The sequence below is a fragment of the Zychaea mexicana genome (assembly GCF_025766255.1).
Source record: "Zychaea mexicana strain RSA 1403 chromosome Unknown BDB00scaffold_95, whole genome shotgun sequence".
NCBI classification, from domain to species: Eukaryota; Fungi; Mucoromycota; class Mucoromycetes; order Mucorales; family Lichtheimiaceae; genus Zychaea; species Zychaea mexicana.
The window spans coordinates 161,388-178,535 of NW_026516758.1; the positions used below are offsets into that span (position 1 = coordinate 161,388).

A 17,148-nucleotide genomic window follows, 5' to 3' on the forward strand; every position below is an offset into this window, starting at 1 on the left:
ATTTCTTGGCTAGCGATATCGTAGCTGCACCCACATTACTATGACATACTTTCCGACTATGCACAACAACAAGTTACCCACACTTCATGCAGGATGTTGCATATGTTTTCTTTTTATCGAACAGGTACAATGTTTTTAGTCCGTATTAGTTCTATCATATGACCAGGATAATAAAAAGCTTGTTACGAGGGTTTCTCATGAATTCGGGTGACGGTAACTTGTAAAGGTAGCGGTTACGTAAACAATCCCGTTTTCGCAAGGAGGCTGAGTCGTTAAATCACACCAAGATCTTGGGTGGATCCATAACCGCCTTTTGCTTAAAAAGATGCAACGTGTGATCTGCTGATACTTGTTACTTATTTCCAAACGGTCATTAACCAATGTAATTTGTGAAAGATTTTAATAAGAGCTTGGTTGGCAACTAGTGTAAAATACGATTTTGGCCATCAAAGATAATGGTATTTCTGACGTGCTTGACAGTCCAGTTTAGACTACTCTTTTTGAATTCTACTTATACCTGTATGTCGCAAAACTATATCTCGCCTTAATCTCCTTAGTTTGTAAAGCTACTGTACTTATCTGCCCCTTATACCGAATTTTCAAACACAAAGCCTTACGCGCATACATCGTCTCTACAGTCGACCCCCGTTGACGTCAACCCTCAGGGTACCAGCAAAAGTGTTGACTATATCGAGGGTTGACGACCACCGGGGGTATAGAATAGGCAAAATCTTTAACCCTAAACTTGAAAGGGTACCAGCGAATTGTTTGACGCTACTGTATCGGGGGTTGATGTTATCGGGGATGACGTTAACGGGGGTTGACTGTACTTCATAAGAAACAACCAAAAGTGTACCACTGTGATAAACATCCATAGTAAAGGAATGACCGTGTAAGCGATAACAGGATACAACGTAGCATCACACCTCAGTGTCCATCCTTTTGTTATAAATGAAAAGCTTGTTAAATGTGTTGCACGTAGATCAACGCTATCTATTCAAGTGCTCATCATTAAAGTGATTTTGCTTTCGTGTACTCAACCAACAGAGCCTTCATGCACAATATATACGACCATTTCTTTTCTGGTCTAATGGGCTAAAACGACGTTGACAACGGGAGAGAAACAACGTTTTGGGCAATAGTGAGTAGTACTCTTGATGCAGAATACACTGGTCCCCCGCTAAGATCAACCCGAAAGGGTTCTTACAACGCCGAAGCTAACGTGGGTTAAAAAAAGCGAGGGTGAGTTTCACATATCATAGAATCTATATGTTTTCTTATTCTTAAGGTGCCATATAAAGGGTTGACACAACTGAGGGTTGAATTTATCTGAGGGTGATCTTAGCCGGGTGTAACAAAATGACGACACGACTGTCATACCAGTCGAAATCGCATATTGTGCTGGTTGGCGAACTAGGCCAGATTGTCATTCTATTGTCAAAATCAGATTAAAACGAAATCGCTATTTAGGACTACCAAAAAGCCCTCACAATTCTCGCTTATGATTTGAGATCTGATATAATGAGGATAAAAAGGAGGAGAATGTAGATTCAGATGGATGTGTAGTTTTTCCAGTTAATATAAATAGCTACATCTTGTATCATCCTTTATTTTAATCGTTACTGTGCGTTCTGCTGGTACAATACAGACAATTAGTCGTCATTAGGATTGACAAGAGGTCATTCAAGCTAGAAAATAAGTCAAAGCACGCTAGTGGAGGCCATTGATTCGACATTGTGGTTGTCTTTCCGCATCACCCAGCATTAACAGCGGTGGCACTGCTCTTGCAGGTTAGTAACAATGTGATTGGTTGTGGCAGGTCGGATAACAGGAACTTTCTGATCCAATCAATATTTATGATCACACTGAGAAGCAAGCAACAGCGATAAAGCTAGCAACATTAAACGGTGATGCATTGTCAAGTCGACCATATTTAGGCTGCTGTGCTATGATAGCACATTCTCATGGACGATGTAGGCGTCAGTCGTAAGGGAGCTCTAATGGCGCATCTCTCGTCCATTGCCAGAATCATATAAATCGGCACATAGCAATCCTCCTATCTCTGTGTGCAACTCTTTAACTTTTTTTCTGCGGACCACACGAATAAGCTTAATCGATGCGAAAATTGCTATGGATGTGTGAAAAAATTTCATTCCAAGTATCCATCCGTACAATTACGCACAAAAATGTCTACATTATCACACATTTTTACATACATTACTACGGATACCTTAGCTTTTTCGCTTGACTGGCACATCATATATGTTATGAGCTATCAAATCTAATACAAGCAACCCATCATATTTTTAAAAAAAAATTATTCATCACAGCAACCACACCACATTTAGCTTATTATCCGCCGACCGCCTTCACAACTAGGTACAAGACACAATGCGGGAGGTCGGCACCGACCCACAGTTCACCGCTTACAGCATTTGCGCGGAATCCACCACCGCTGCTTAGGAAGCGCGAGCCACCACAGACGAAACGCTTGCAGCTGGCAAGTGGAGTAGCCGTACCTGAACGCTATTACCAATTTATGCATCGCCACACCACAGCAATCATTTGTTTACTTACTGTACATGTCAACAGCCACCAGGCACGTTGGGCCCAGGCCTTAGATATACAGACATCGAATACAAACCATCACCGAGACGAGCTCTACAAACACGAAGGGTTGTGTCAGATTACCGAGCGAAGAGAAGGCAATCGTTCGATTGTCCGAAGCGAGGAAAGGAGTTGAGATGTTCCACTTTATATTCACTCTTTCTCTTTACAATATCCATTTATCTTACACACTCGTTCAGCTAAACTCTTACTATCCCATTTTTGTAAACCCTCCCCATCTGACATCTGCACGACTCTCGCCACACTTTTCAAACGGTTGAAGAGAGGCGATATCTTACTTTCAATCATATTTATATACAAAATATACTTTGTGAGCGCTCTTTGAGCGGCCGCTACACCGATACGAACTCTCCTCGCCCGCGAACAGTGGAACGATTGCGTTCTTCGCTTCGCTCGGTTATCCGACATACACTTTTTCTTCAATTCAAAAAAAGAAAACAATGAGAGCATAACATATTACGCCAGTTTAGTAGGATAGTAAATGTGACGACAAGAAAAAGTGCATTGTTGCATACAGTCGTAATTTTCTAGTTTTTGTTAGCATCAGCATGACATATAAAAGGGGCATATTTATTTGGCACGTAAAGTCGTATTAGAGTGATATTTTTGAGCAGAGAATTTTTTGATGCTATAGGTTTTTGTAGCTTTGGTCATCATCTCTTTTCGATAACAGTCCCGATAACCCGAGGACAAAGAAAAGTTAGGGAAATACTTTAGCCTGGCATAAGGCGGAGCATCCTGCGCTTGCACAGGGATCGAAATAGCAACTACAGCGATCAAGTGTTCCTATATACTGATTTTTTGTGCGCATTCTCGCTGTGACGGTTCGTCGCTATACGGTAGGGGTTGATCCAATGAGGCTAAGCACATTTACCCTACTAGCGACAGCGTATATCATCGAAAGCATGATATAACTACATACCAGCATTTGAAATGGACTCATGTTACCAGGAATAGTGTAGGTTTCCTTCTGATTATGCTGGCATTCGTTTACAACACAGACAATCACTATGCGTCGCCCACTTATAAGTTGCCTTTTCAACGATGTCACAATATTTTTTAATGACTGCGGGAGCAGTCTTTCCTCATAGCAACATGGAGCGCGTCTATAGTGTTATCAGCTGTTTAGTCACACTGACAATAACTGTATATACTTTGATTTGCTCTGTGTAACCTGACTTGAGCGTGATGGTTACACCGTATGCATCAATGTTATTCTCGAACAAATTAAAGAGATCAGAATTTTGCCTTGCAAACTAGAATTACTTGAATATATCACTATACATTTGCTTCGTTGTCACTATGCTATTAGGACTAAAAAATCAGGAGGAGGTCCAGCATTGTGACAATACTGTAACGTTACATGTGCATTCGTACTTCAAAACAAACATGAAAAAAAACGATGCAAACAGCACGAAACAACGTGGTAAAAGGCTTAGTGTACCTTTCATCAAATTAAGATCATCATCATCGGGTACAGTACATGGAGTTATCTATGTGTAATTTTGTTAATCCAAGATTGGTCTATATCAATCATACATAAGCATTTCAAATTTATGTACAGGTGGCACAGACGAGATTGACATGATTTATTGCCTGCTTGCGTGTAGGGATGTGTACACTTCACACGCTTCTTGCTCAAGCATCCTCGTAAACACATGCACTGTTTGTTTGCAATGACATGGACGATATGCTCCAGAAACAACATACATCGTCATATGCATGTACGGCCACCAGGAAATAAGAAAGCAAAGGTAAAAGCTTTGCATAAACTTGGTAATCACTGTAACTTTTGCTGTTGAAATGAGAGATTGAGTTGAATGTATCCTGCCTGAGCGCATTTAAAAAAGCCACATTCAGGCGCATTTTAAGCGGTCAGCCGGGAACATCGGCGCAGTTTAATGTAAACTCCAGCAGCAATGTTTATGGCATTGTATACTATCCAATATATTTGGATGTATCTAACCCAGCTGAAAGGGACTAAATGACGACAATGATGTTACAACACAAGAGTGATGCTTTGAATTATTACCCGAATGCGGAACCAAAAGATAGACTATTTGCTTCTAGATAGGCTTAGTGAAAGACAGCATCATGTGATGTGCAGAGAAAATAAAGTAAGATGCGAGATACAATAGACATTTGCCTCTGTAAATAAAAAAAGAAACCAGAACGCAAAGTGCTCAACAAATAGTGAATACATGCATCTTTGGTAAGCTTCCCATCCCCTTCAGCCAAGCCAGCAAGGCAGCAGCCTGTTCTTCGCATGAAACAAAACCAATGTTTTCACTCACTCGGAGAATTCTACGGCTCTCATTGGCGATTACAATCTTTGTTAGTCACACCAACCATCTTGACTCACTTTGCAACCCCCTCTCTCTCTCTCCACCTCTTTCTCTTTCCCGTTTCGTTTCCCTTCGTCCCTTAAAAATTGCAACACACAAAACCCTCGATAAAACAAACGAAAACAACAGCAACATTCTAAATAGCAAAAATGATGAACGTCGAAACGGAATCCGGGAACATGAAGGCCATTTTAAAGACGCTTGTCTTTGACCCAATTAAATTCACACCAGACGATGCTAGTGCAGCCATTCACGAAATTATGCAAGGCAGCGCCACTCGAAGCCAAATTTCGGCATTTCTTGTCGGTCTTCGTTTGCAAGGCAAAGACTCGGATCCAGCTGTTGTCGCAGCATGTGCTAAAGCCATGCAGAGCCATGCACGCTTGATTCCGTACGACCATCATAAACACCTGGAAGGCAACGTTATTGATATTGTCGGCACTGGTGGCGACGGTCACGATACGTATAATGTTTCTACGACAGCTTCAATTGTAGCAGCCGGTGCAGGTGCCAAGGTCGCCAAGGTAATTAACACGAAAAGCACAACTGGCGAGTTGAGATTAATTTTATGTGTGTCTTAATAGCACGGTAACCGAGCAGCAACATCCAAGTCAGGCTCTGCAGATATCATGGAAGCACATGGCTGCCATATCAGCAAAGTCGAGCCTTCACAAGTACCCGGGATTTTGGACGATACCAACTTTTGCTTCTTGTTTTCACAAATCTATCATCCCGCCATGAAGCATGTCGCTTCGCTGCGCAAGGAAATTGGTTTGCCCACTGTGTTCAACTTACTGGGACCCATGAGCAATCCCGCTCGCCCATCTCGGGTGGTCGTCGGTGTCCACTCGCCACAAATCGGTAGCTTGATGGCCAACGCATTGAAGTTGACGGGCATTAGAGAAATTCTGGTTGTCTGTGGTGCCGAGAAGCTTGACGAGGTAACGAATGAGATTCACAGTTGCATGTCGGCCCTTCTTAGATCGGTTAACTAATAAAAATTCATGCTTTTTTTTTGCGCCATTTACAGATCAGTCCCGCTAATGAATCCAATGTAAGTTTGTATATCTTTTATTCATGCAATATGACAAGGTTCATGAGAGGATATTTCTCTAATAGCATAAATCTGAATTAGTTCTGGCGCGTGCGAGACGGAGGCGAAGTCACTGTCGGCGTGCTACATCCCACACACGATTTTGGCTTAAAGACTCATCCACTTGAGGAAGTCAAGGGCGGCGACGGTCATTGCAATGCACAAATCTTGAAGCGGCTTCTGAACAACGAGCTGCCTGAAGACGATCCGATATTGGACTTTGTTCTCTTGAACGCATCGGCTTTGTTGGTTGTCGCCGGTATCGCAACCGATTTTAAGGACGGTGTCGCTAAAGCACGAGAATCCATCAAAAGTGGAAGCGCAAAGAAGGTCCTGGAGGCCTTTAGAGACAAGACCCAGCAAGAACAGGAATAACAATATTAGCCTAGTCTTTTTCGTCGTCGCCCCCCCTCTCCCTCATGCTCTTACTCTTTTGCCTTCCGCTTTCCTTCCTTTCCTTTCTATGTTTTACTACGTTTTTTTCTCTTTCTTTTTTCTGTAAACCGATATGTAGATACGTATGATGAATTGTCTAATTGAACAATGAAAAGGAGATACCAAATACAGCAACACAGATAGAAAAGAAAATGGAGAATTAGTTCTATGTACAGAACAGAATGATTAGATGTGAACATGTTGGGAGGAGTTCATTTGCCACGTGTTTCAAGCAATACACTCAGTAGGGTGGCTGTGTTTCCGCGGGCAGCAACAAGACCTCGAGCCTTTTCATCGTGGGGTGATGCGTTGTCCTCCGTGTCCATAACGGTGAGGTAACCAAGCTCATCTTGCAAGGACACCATAAAGTTGTGCAGATCGCTGTTGCTCGAGGATGCTTTTGGCGGTGCATATTTCACGCTCTCAACCATGCCACTGTGCGTCAGTTTGGTGACACACAGGGCCACAATACGGTCTGTCAGGCCATAAATGTTCAAATAGCGATCCTCATTAGCAGCAGCAGCAGCAGCAGCAGCAGCGGCGACGATCACCAGATCTTCGCTGTCTGTATGAAAAATTTGACGTTCAATTATGTTCTGGAATTAATTCCGTTATTAGCTTCTTTTTCAAGCACCACTTGTCCTCTATTGCACCTAAAACAGCTAATTGATCAAAATGGGATACCTCTGCACGCTGCATGCCAAGCAAGCCGCCTATTTGATCCATGCCACCGGCATCGTGTGCTGCTGAGGGTAGAGCTACGTTTGCATGCGACGGGTAAAAGATCGACAATGCTTGGCACACATACAAATTTATTTCATATCAAAATTAGCACAAATGCCATGCGGAGCATGAAAACAGCTTCTTTTTATATTTGAAATACCTCGATCTAGTTTAGTGGGAGCCTGGATCCGACAGATACCATCGTCAGAGCCAAGCATCCACCGGATCCTGCAATAGTCTGTTGTTGTTGCGGTGTCGATCGATGTTTCATTGCCGTCGCCGTCGTTGTTGTCAGCATTGCTATCCTGCTTGGTATAATGAATTGCAGCAGCCAATGTATGTTCAAGTTGAGAGTAAAATACATCGTCCGTCAGGGTGAATGCCGCATATAACTCTACAGACTGGCCAGGAGCAATGGTGCTTTGGGTGTTCCGCGCCACAAGCTTAGGTAATACGTTGTCCGGTGCAAGGACCAGATGCACACCATTCAGCGTGACGGTAGAAGAGGTGTTTTCAGCATTGAGACACACCCAAACTCTATCGTGAAGGGTTCCTCGGATCCAGCCCATGCAGGAGTGAATTAGAAAACAACATTCTTCGTCCTTGCTGTTGTCTTTCTCTTCTTCAGCTGCTGCTGCTTCTGCATGTTGTATTGCGGCCGACGACGTAGCACCATGTCCGTTCTCGGTATCACGGGGGTTTATTAGGGGAAGCAATCCAGGCGGCGGTAAAATGCGTATTCTCTTTTTCTGTGGCATAGTTTCCATTGAGAACGCGTCTTTGAGCTCATATTCCAACACGTTCCCCGCGTCCACAAGCAGTTCACGTTTCTTGTCAGCCTAATTTGCAACAAAAACAAAGTTGTGCTGTTGAGATTCACATACACACATACTACGCAGCAAGGGACAGTCAGAAGAAGAGACACACACGTTTCGTTTTGCGCGTCGTAGTTGTGCACGTGCTTGTAAGAGGCGTTTGGTTAATAGATCGAGCGACTGATCTAGTGCATTGCTCATTCCGAGGAAGGGGGTTGCAGCCCGACGCAGCAGCAGACGCACAGGCAGAAGGTTAATGGACCAAAAGGGCTCTCTCTCTCTCTCTCTCTCTCTCTCTCTAATACAAGCAGCACATAACTAAAATGTGTCGGAGTCGATCCCATAAAACATTTTATTTTAGTGCGTTGGCGGGAGCACACCCAAAACGATTGGCCGGCATGCGAATGGAATAAAAGGGGAAGGGACCAAGCCTGGCCCGGAATTCACACTTCAACTCTTCCCTTTCCCACTTCTTCCACCACCACTTGTACTCTCCTTTCCCTAACCGTCTTCGTCACTGGTCTCGTCGTCGAACACCACCACTTATCTCCCTTCGCCTAAACAACACATACAACAGCAAACATGAAAGCACTTATTCTCGTTGGAGGTAACTTTTTTGTTCTTCTTTCATCATCTGCATTGGTCTCGAACCCTGGTGCAGCCTAGTCCTGTGCTTTTCATCCGAAATGCTCATCTTACCCCATTGTAGGTTTCGGTACCCGTCTTCGTCCCCTCACACTCACTTTACCAAAGCCCTTGGTTGAATTCGCCAACAAGCCCATGATTCTGCATCAGATTGAAGGCCTTGCCAAGGTAAAGAAAACAAGTCGTGTGCCCTTCCAAGTTTAAAAAACAGTGTACTAAAACATATACAAAAAGGCTGGCGTCAAAGATATTGTTCTCGCCGTCAACTATCGCCCAGAAATCATGGTTGCTGCCCTCAAGCAATATGAAGAAGAGTTCGGTGTGACCATCACCTTCTCTGTCGAGACCGAGCCTCTCGGTACCGCCGGACCTTTGGCTTTGGCACGCGACATTTTGGGCAAGGACGACAGCCCATTCTTTGTCTTGAACAGTGATATCATTTGCGATTATCCATTCGAGCAGCTTCGAGATTTCCACATTGCCCACGGCAACCAAGGCACCATTGTGGTATGTGTTCTCGAATAGGCTTTGGGAGAGGAGGGGGGGGAGCAAGGTGCAGGTGGGTTGGAAGGCGTGTGTTCTTTATGCTAAGTATGTGAAATCAACAGGTCACCAAAGTCGACGACCCTTCAAAGTATGGTGTGATTGTGAATCAGCCTGACAGCACAAAAATCGAACGCTTTGTTGAAAAGCCCAAAGAATTCATCAGCAACAAAATCAATGCTGGCATCTACGTACTGAGCCCCAGCGTATTGGATCGCATTGAGGTATATATTATAGTCAAAGACAATGCAAGGGTAGACATTCTTTACGTCCAGTCTTTACGTTTGGACTAACAGCTGATATCTCTCTCACATGTGTTCACAATTGTAGTTGAAACCAACCTCCATCGAAAAGGAAGTGTTCCCCTACATCGCCCAAGACGGCCAGTTGCACACATTCGACTTGGATGGCTTCTGGATGGACGTTGGCCAGCCCAAGGACTTCTTGACCGGCACCTGCTTGTACCTCAGCCATTTGGCAAAGAAGAAACCTCAAGAACTCGCTAACCCAACCTTGGACTATGTGCACAAGGGTAATGTGATGGTCCACCCCAGCGCCAAGATCGGCAAGGACTGCCGCATCGGCCCTAACGTCGTCATTGGCCCTAACGTCGTCATTGGTGACGGTGTCCGTCTGCAGCGCTGTGTCGTCTTGCAGGGCGCCAAGGTCAAGGACTATGCTTGGGTCCAGTCTAGCATCATCGGCTGGCACTCGTCCGTCGGTCGTTGGGTAAGTTTCTCGATGGAGTAGGGTGGTTGTTTTAGAAAAAGGCACACATTCGGCTAGGGAGCTATTTTTAGTTCATCGGCGCAGGAAATAGCAGAGAAAGATGAGAGACTGACATTTTATCATTCTTTTTTCGTACTAGTCGCGATTGGAAGGATGTTCTGTGCTCGGTGACGACGTGACGATCAACGATGAGATCTACGTGAACGGTGGCTCCATCCTGCCTCACAAGGGCATCTCGTCCAACATCACTGAACCACAGATTATCATGTAAATAACTATAATAAGCTTCTTATTTTCTTTTGTTACAAAATTTGATTACCCTCCCCCTCCATCCATCCCTCCCTCCCTCACCACCTCCAGCAAAAAAAATATCATTTCTCGCAACATCTCCTCTTTCTTTCCTGCTCGTCGATCACTCTTGTTTCCATCAATTTTTTGAAACTATATACACCGATTTCTTTTCGTCTTTTTTTTATTAATAACAACTTATTTATATGAAAAAAATGGGACGGAGTCATCAATATGTACAAACTTGTGATGTGATGATATGTGCAGCGAACGCTATTGCTGTTCTCGTGATTGTTGTAGCCAAGGATGATTTTCTAAAACCTCCAGCGTCGGCCGTTGCCGTGGGTCATGGCGCAATATCTATTAATATACAGCCCTTGTGAGCAACCGTTGCTGGTCTCCTTCACACGGTGATTTCAGTTTCACGTTACCCTTTTCACAAACTGCTGTGCATTCATGCTGATATGGTTTGGGAACGAGAATTTGATTTGGATGATTCGGTGATACGTCTCCACGTAGTTTTCCACATCGCCAAACGGTGGAATACCGACCAATAATTCGTAGCACATGATGCCAAGAGCCCAAATATCGACCTTTTCATCGTGGTACTTGTCCTCAATCATCTCCGGAGGTAAATAGTCCAATGTTCCGCAAAAGGTCCGTCGACTAGAGATTTTTTTTCTGTTGTGGTTAGAACATCCCCCATCCATGTGTTTCAAACTACTATGTCTCTCGATCCTTACCGTGGCCTCCGATCGTGCACAGCCCAACCAAAATCAGCCATTTTCAATACGTTTCCTTCGCCGATCAGTACTAAGAAACATGGTTTAATGATGCGCTAATTTAGTCCCTCTTTTGCTCTCTTAATTAGAACAGTCTCTTCTTACCATTTTCCGGTTTTATGTCACGGTGGATCACTTTTAAACCATGGATATAACGCAAAGCTGACACGATCTGCGTCATGTACTATCAATTTAAAATCAATTTGTTAATTGAATATATATAAGAGGATGCGGACCCATTCAATTACCAAAACATGCTAAGAAATTAGTATACCTTTGTTACTGTATTTTCGGGTATAGGGCTTGTTTGGATAAGATCATACAGAGTTCGACCAGGTGCATGTTCGAGTACCATACAGACACTGTCTTTATCATCAAAGTACCCATACATTCGAAGAACGTTCGGGTGACTAAAGATAAAACCATCCATATCAGCTTTAGCCCCTTGCTTTGTCGATCCCTTTACTACCAAGTTCTATAAATTTACCTCAAGCGACTCTGGATCTCGATCTCTCGTTTGAGAAAGCGTACAACTTTGGCTTTTTGCAGTTCCTGTTTGTTGACGATCTTTAACGCAACCACCGCTCCTGTCTTTTTTTCCTGCGCCCTATATACTGTGCCGAATCGTCCAGATCCAATATGTATCCCCACTTTAAAATCATCAAGGCACCATTGTCGGCTACTATTACATATATCAACATTGTGTAAGTGCTTCATTATGTTCTCTATGGCTGTATATCTGCCTATTTTCATTTTGATAGCTTGGCCTGACCAGTGTTGATAAGGAACTTACTCCACGGCTTCCATATTGACGAGAGCCTTGGAAGATTCACTGACTACTTGTATAGAAGCTACTCCAGTCGTTATACCATGGTAGCGTCGCACCACAGGTGAATTCATGTAATCGTCGCCTTCAGCATCGTCGTCTCCTGCCTGTTGTGCTAATTGGTGAAAGTATCGAGCTCGATTTTGCCGTGTTAGGCTGACGCCGTTATTCTCAAGTGGATCAGGACGCACAGCCATGAATTTGCGTCGTGGGGTATAGTCGACATAATTAGATAATGTTGCTGGTGTCGATGCTATCGTATTAGTGTCACTAATGTCATTGACTTGTTTGTGAGAACCATTTCCAACTGTCATTGATAGATCTCAATCGTCTTGCTTGAGTGGGTATTGTAAATGCGATTTAAAATGTTGGAGGTATTAGAAACAAAGAAAGAACACTGGGGGTTTATTCTGTAAATTTCTAAGTCTCTCTACCACTAATAAGTGACACATAATGCGTGAAACGCGTTCCGATGCTCATACGCGCTGATAGCACGCGTCTCTCTATCGTTTACGCGTCTTTCTTGATACGATTACCTTACTTGCGTTTAATTATAGCATCCACACAACCTTGTCTCCACCACTGCGTTTTTTTTTCTTGCAAGCAGAAATCAGGTTAAGGATGACGAGTCTTCGTTTTGGCAATGGAAGAAGATATCATTTATTTATTTTGCTATTATAATGGCGGGCGTGTGCCTATCTCTACTGGTATTGGATTATCATTTCAAAAGACTTCTTTGACAAGAATGGAGGTCATTTTACATTTATACGAGATGGAAGAAACAGCAACTGCATCATCCAGATCCTTTAAAGACCGCAAAAGCAGTGGCAGGCAACAGCAACAGCAACAATAATACACCAGTTTAAAATGTTTGCGGATCTTTGATAATGATAGTCTCGGCTCTTCAATCATGTCGCAAAATCAAGTGTTTATGGATGCTGGAATTTCGATTGCGGTGCGTCGTCAGCAAAGGCGTTACGCCAATAACGGAAGCAGACGTTGAAAAATTCAAGGCATCGTTTGATGGAGAACAACATTTCTGCTCTGTCAGAACTCGAGCTTCGGTCACTTGGTATTGACGGATGAAGTTTTACAAAGCTTGGTGAATACTCTGCAAATAAGTACGAGAATATTTCTCAGTTACAATGTCAAATGAATGGAATGGCGACAGTTTCAATTAGTTTGAGCACGCTAAATAGCAATTGCTAGGAAACCCAATTCCAGTCCAACAGCACATTAAGGGCTAAAGAATAAGTATCAATCATTTATTCTAAAGTGCAGATGATAGTTGTGTCTATAACACAGTTAATCATCATAATGGCGAATGGATTGCACCGCATACTTGCATTGCATAAACACTGTCTGTTCGCCGGTATCTCGTCAGCATTTGACCATACTGTTTTGTTTGATAATAATGTTCTAATCCGTGCACGATGCGGTAGTGTATACGTTTGACGTTCCAAATATAACCTGAACACGACAAGTAGCCAAATCGTTTCGTACTATTACCATTAGCCATTTTTCTGACTGTTTGTATATCAATATTCATGATATGATGTAGGAGTTGTTGGCGATACTAGTAGTGTGAATTTTTATAGATAATGAGCAATGCTTCGTCATGTCGTCGCCGATAATAAAAGCTTAAAGAAAAAGTCAATGTTGTGTTAACAAGCAAGGAACGATAACGGTGACATAAACCGAATGCGGCAGAAGTTCCGAATAGTCGCATTAGAAAAAAAGCGGCTCCTCGGTACATTGTAAAATATACAACGGGAGGTATGATATACAGAATTCCTTAACAAATGAATTCTTCTGTTTGTGTGATGACCATGGGCACTACAACGGAATATGCTACTTCACAATTGCAGCATGCATAGGCTACAACGAGATAATTAGAAGTCGTTCGACCAAAAAGTAACTTGCTTTTTGCTTTTTTCTCCCTTAACCTTGACTATAAATTTCAATTTATATTATCACCTTTGTATAACTTACTCTCACGATGGCCGAAACTCAATCTTTTGTTCTCCTTTTTTTTACAGTATCGGTACTATCGGCCAATGGCGCAATAACTATCGGTAAATACTCGTTTCCCAAAAACTACTTGCAATAAGTGTATCACAATAGATATTCATCTGACGATCATTGTAATTTTTGCTGTTCAATTTTAGATGCCGGTAGAGCGTGTATTGTTGGAATAGACGATTGCCCTGAAGGCGAAAATTGTATCCCGCAGCATGATATGATAACTATGGCCATTGTGGTAGCCCTGAAACAAGAAAAGAGTCAAAAGACGATGGTGCATGATAAAGTTTATACACCATATGATGATGATTGCAGAATAACTCGGAAGCCTGATCGCTACCTTTTAAACTAAATATACTCTATCTAGTATCTCCTCCTTTTCCTGTGTAGTCATCTCTTCCCTTCCCTCATATAAATTAAAGTAGGGGAAACATTAATGTATGGAACCATTGCTAGCAATATCTGAGAATACCATCTATCTCTCCACGCTTGTGTGTATTATCTTTAAAAGTATGATAGAGGATGCTAAATGAAACCCATATAGCTTTTTTTATATGTTTGTAACAATAAGATATGCAAAGTTAAAAATGACATATAATACAGTAGTAAGAAAGCGACTGCTTTATGGCGCCGGTCAATCCAATATTTCTTAATAGTATGAAATACAATACGAGAAAATCAGTGAGGCTGTGTCTACAGCTGCCATATAAACTGGCTACTATGTACTCTAGCCATGGAGATTTATAATACAAAATTAGGTAATAATGATAATATAAAACATCATGCGTTTGCCGAGCGTTGTAGCCCAGGATGAGAGAGATAACAGGTCTCTTTGATGGGGAAAAACAGTTTTTCATCGCTACTCCTAGCGCACGTATGTTTACAACTAAGCTTTGAATACTGGAAGTATACATCTAAGAAAGCTACAAAAGTCAAATTGAAGAGAATGAACAATATCTGTATCAAAAATTTAGTGCCTGGCTTGCAGCTTCCAATCGAGCGATCCGCACCTTCTGGTTGAATAGAAAAGAAACGGACATGATGTCGCTTTTGAGCCACCACAAATGTCACTGTGGTTTTGTACCCGTCGTCAAGCTCCTCACATACACTGTGAATTACCCGAATCTCTTCAATTCGAACAGTCTCAACCTGACTGTCGGCGACTCTGTCATGAGAAAATAACACCCGTAGCGGCTTCTGACCGCATGATTGATGAAGCGTCTTTTGAAGCATTTTGACCATACCCTTCGAATCACTTGTAATTCCCGTGTTTTATAGCTTGCATTCTGATGGCACTCGAGTATCGCGTGGCTCGCATATCCATGCAAGCCGTCAAGGCGGCAATAGAGGCTTGGTTCATGTTACCAGGTGATGGATATGTCACATCGGCGCCAAATACGATTGTCGGTCGCTGGGAGACGAAAGGGGTTTGCTCTGCTGGCAAACAAGCATTCAAACCACCAAGCTCCATGTTGAATTTTAAGCAAACGTTTGCACAGTATTGAGCTTTGGACCGACCACGGTCATTAATGAGGGGCCTCTTATCTCCCTAATTCCATTGGTCAACAATCATTCACTAAACAACCTCACAACTTCTATCCTCCGCAAAACCGTCTATACACACCATCATTCCCCCACCCTCAGCACTTCTATCCCGTGGAGGCGTTTCTGGGCGATGCAACTACCTCACTATGCACGGACGACGTGGTGGCGCCTGCTTATTCTGCGCATCGACACATGCCTGACCGGTTCGACGACGCGCGATGCCGCCTCTGCCAGCATGTCACCGAGGCGGTAGTAGACCATTTTTTCTTTACTTGTCCCTCCAAACAACCGCTTTGGCAACGCATGCTCCGACACCATCATTGCTCCTATAATTTTCAAGAGCTCAATGCTTATTGCCACACGCTCGATCCACCTCGGTCCAAGACCACCGCCACGATCCCACCACACACGATCATCATCGCCGTCCACCTCATCTGGGCATCACATTGGCGATATATATTTGATGACACACCTTTCGATGCCAGCCGCATCTACAATATGATCTCGACAAAGGTACAGGATTTCCGGAGGAGGCTGCCGGCAAGTTCACCTGGGGACTATGATAGGGAAATCGATGTAAATCACTTGAGACATAGCTTGAAGACGACGATATAGCTAATTAGCATACACCCTAATGTTGAAGCTGTTGGGAACTGTATCGCTGAACTAGTGGTGGCTCTCCTTCTCTTGCTTTCTCTCTCTCTTTCTCTCTTTCTCTCTTTCTCTCTTTCTCTCTTTCAGTAGAGCTTCAAAAAGGCTGACCGCGTTCACCTTGCATACAGAAATAACGAGCAAAAAGGTCAGTGAGCGGTTTTCTGCATCTCACGATGCGCGCACCCAAGGCAAGACAAGACCTTTCTTTTGTAAAAGCTAGACTAGCTATGATATCCGCAATTGTGATGTAATAGTCGTAGCTCCCATCTCCCTCCAATCAGTAGTACAGCCCCTATTTCTTATCAGAGCAGTATCTATCAATAAACATTGGTTAATTACACCCGTGACAATCACATGCGATACTACATATCAGAGCCATTCTTTTGGAAAAATCGACAGCAATAATTATCGAAGCCATCGAGCCTTCATTTGCGAGGCGCTTTACTCGACACACATCGTTCCCAGCCACGCATACTTGATAGCCATTTGGCAACTTTAAGAAAAGAAATTCTTTGCTGGTACATGCTCTGTAAGCTACTCATCAATCATATCTACAGGTATCCGTTTGGGTGGCGCGTCTATTGATCGAAATTTCCCTTGAAGCTTTAAAAAGCAATGCGTCGTAATTTTAACTAACCATTACATGTTGAGACAAGGTCGACCGCCTGTCAACGTACGCAATGTGCTGTTCCCCCATCAACAACTGCTTCTTGACTTGGAAATGCAGCCAGTGGCAATTTGGACAGTAACGGATCAAAAAATACACATGACAGTACATATCTTCACATGAAAGAATCAGGCTCTTTATTGGACAGAACTATCGCAACAGCGGAGAACAAGTAGGGCAAAACCACAGTCGATATCATTTCCCAGCACGGGCAGTCTGTATCAAACAAACCGACATCAGCGTAAACACTCATTTGAATATGCTGCCAGGTCACTGACAGGCCACAAAGGTCGCGTCGTATTGACATGGCGGTGTCTTAAAAAGAATCCAGAGAGAACAATGAGCTGCATACGGTGCACACATTTCCAGTATCGCAGTGAGCCGTGCTCACAGGCAACACCAACCATC

The 17,148-nt window shown here is 43.2% G+C and overlaps 8 protein-coding genes across 8 annotated transcripts; 5 read left to right on the forward strand and 3 right to left on the reverse strand.

Moving 5' to 3' along the window:
* Nucleotides 1-2,223: 2,223 nt before the first annotated feature.
* Nucleotides 2,224-3,236, forward strand: BDB00DRAFT_845249 (uncharacterized protein). Its single transcript, XM_053125061.1, has 3 exons — nucleotides 2,224-2,661; nucleotides 2,800-3,045; nucleotides 3,144-3,236. The coding sequence occupies exons 1-2, from the start codon at nucleotides 2,540-2,542 to the stop codon at nucleotides 2,951-2,953; spliced, it is 276 nt and encodes a 91-aa protein (XP_052975388.1). The 5' UTR covers nucleotides 2,224-2,539; the 3' UTR covers nucleotides 2,954-3,045; nucleotides 3,144-3,236.
* Nucleotides 3,237-5,233: 1,997 nt separating this feature from the next.
* Nucleotides 5,234-6,441, forward strand: BDB00DRAFT_771356 (anthranilate phosphoribosyltransferase; the record flags this gene model as incomplete). The annotated part of the gene is made up of 4 exons (XM_053119954.1): nucleotides 5,234-5,497; nucleotides 5,558-5,914; nucleotides 6,004-6,027; nucleotides 6,109-6,441. 4 exons carry the CDS (start codon nucleotides 5,234-5,236, stop codon nucleotides 6,439-6,441), a joined length of 978 nt encoding a protein of 325 aa, XP_052975389.1.
* A 272-nt stretch (nucleotides 6,442-6,713) lies between these two features.
* Nucleotides 6,714-8,240, reverse strand: BDB00DRAFT_876792 (uncharacterized protein; the record flags this gene model as incomplete). Its single annotated transcript, XM_053127526.1, has 4 exons — nucleotides 6,714-7,097; nucleotides 7,186-7,295; nucleotides 7,385-8,063; nucleotides 8,154-8,240. 4 exons carry the CDS (start codon nucleotides 8,238-8,240, stop codon nucleotides 6,714-6,716), a joined length of 1,260 nt encoding a protein of 419 aa, XP_052975390.1.
* A 381-nt stretch (nucleotides 8,241-8,621) lies between these two features.
* On the forward strand, nucleotides 8,622-10,227 carry BDB00DRAFT_771317 (mannose-1-phosphate guanyltransferase; the record flags this gene model as incomplete). Its single annotated transcript, XM_053119951.1, has 6 exons — nucleotides 8,622-8,646; nucleotides 8,749-8,852; nucleotides 8,919-9,191; nucleotides 9,293-9,451; nucleotides 9,558-9,956; nucleotides 10,096-10,227. The coding sequence occupies 6 exons, from the start codon at nucleotides 8,622-8,624 to the stop codon at nucleotides 10,225-10,227; spliced, it is 1,092 nt and encodes a 363-aa protein (XP_052975391.1).
* Nucleotides 10,228-10,517: 290 nt separating this feature from the next.
* On the reverse strand, nucleotides 10,518-11,743 carry BDB00DRAFT_771307 (aurora-A in complex with A pentacyclic inhibitor; the record flags this gene model as incomplete). The annotated part of the gene is made up of 6 exons (XM_053119949.1): nucleotides 10,518-10,604; nucleotides 10,676-10,910; nucleotides 10,988-11,057; nucleotides 11,132-11,210; nucleotides 11,301-11,436; nucleotides 11,514-11,743. 6 exons carry the CDS (start codon nucleotides 11,741-11,743, stop codon nucleotides 10,518-10,520), a joined length of 837 nt encoding a protein of 278 aa, XP_052975392.1.
* Nucleotides 11,744-15,119: 3,376 nt separating this feature from the next.
* Nucleotides 15,120-15,363, reverse strand: BDB00DRAFT_845282 (uncharacterized protein). Its single transcript, XM_053125062.1, has one exon. It carries the CDS (start codon nucleotides 15,343-15,345, stop codon nucleotides 15,127-15,129), a length of 219 nt encoding a protein of 72 aa, XP_052975393.1. The 5' UTR covers nucleotides 15,346-15,363; the 3' UTR covers nucleotides 15,120-15,126.
* A 155-nt stretch (nucleotides 15,364-15,518) lies between these two features.
* On the forward strand, nucleotides 15,519-16,338 carry BDB00DRAFT_845283 (uncharacterized protein; the record flags this gene model as incomplete). Its single annotated transcript, XM_053125063.1, is given in 3 exon segments — nucleotides 15,519-15,932; nucleotides 15,950-16,112; nucleotides 16,137-16,338. Coding segments are annotated over 2 exon segments (447 nt in total), but the record flags the coding sequence as incomplete, so codon positions are not given.
* On the forward strand, nucleotides 16,247-17,148 carry BDB00DRAFT_845285 (uncharacterized protein; the record flags this gene model as incomplete). The annotated part of the gene is made up of 4 exons (XM_053125064.1): nucleotides 16,247-16,320; nucleotides 16,496-16,630; nucleotides 16,730-16,897; nucleotides 16,920-17,148. 3 exons carry the CDS (start codon nucleotides 16,247-16,249, stop codon nucleotides 16,785-16,787), a joined length of 267 nt encoding a protein of 88 aa, XP_052975395.1. The 3' UTR covers nucleotides 16,788-16,897; nucleotides 16,920-17,148.

Bases quoted from the DNA above. Each gene is read 5' to 3' on its own strand.
- BDB00DRAFT_845249 (XM_053125061.1), top strand. From the start codon at position 2,540: ATGCATCGCCACACCACAGCAATCATTTGTTTACTTACTGTACATGTC. The intron at 2,662-2,799 runs CTACAAACACGA...TATCTTACACAC, and splicing joins AACCATCACCGAGACGAGCT to TCGTTCAGCTAAACTCTTAC.
- BDB00DRAFT_845282 (XM_053125062.1), bottom strand. From the start codon at position 15,345: ATGGAGCTTGGTGGTTTGAATGCTTGTTTGCCAGCAGAGCAAACCCCT.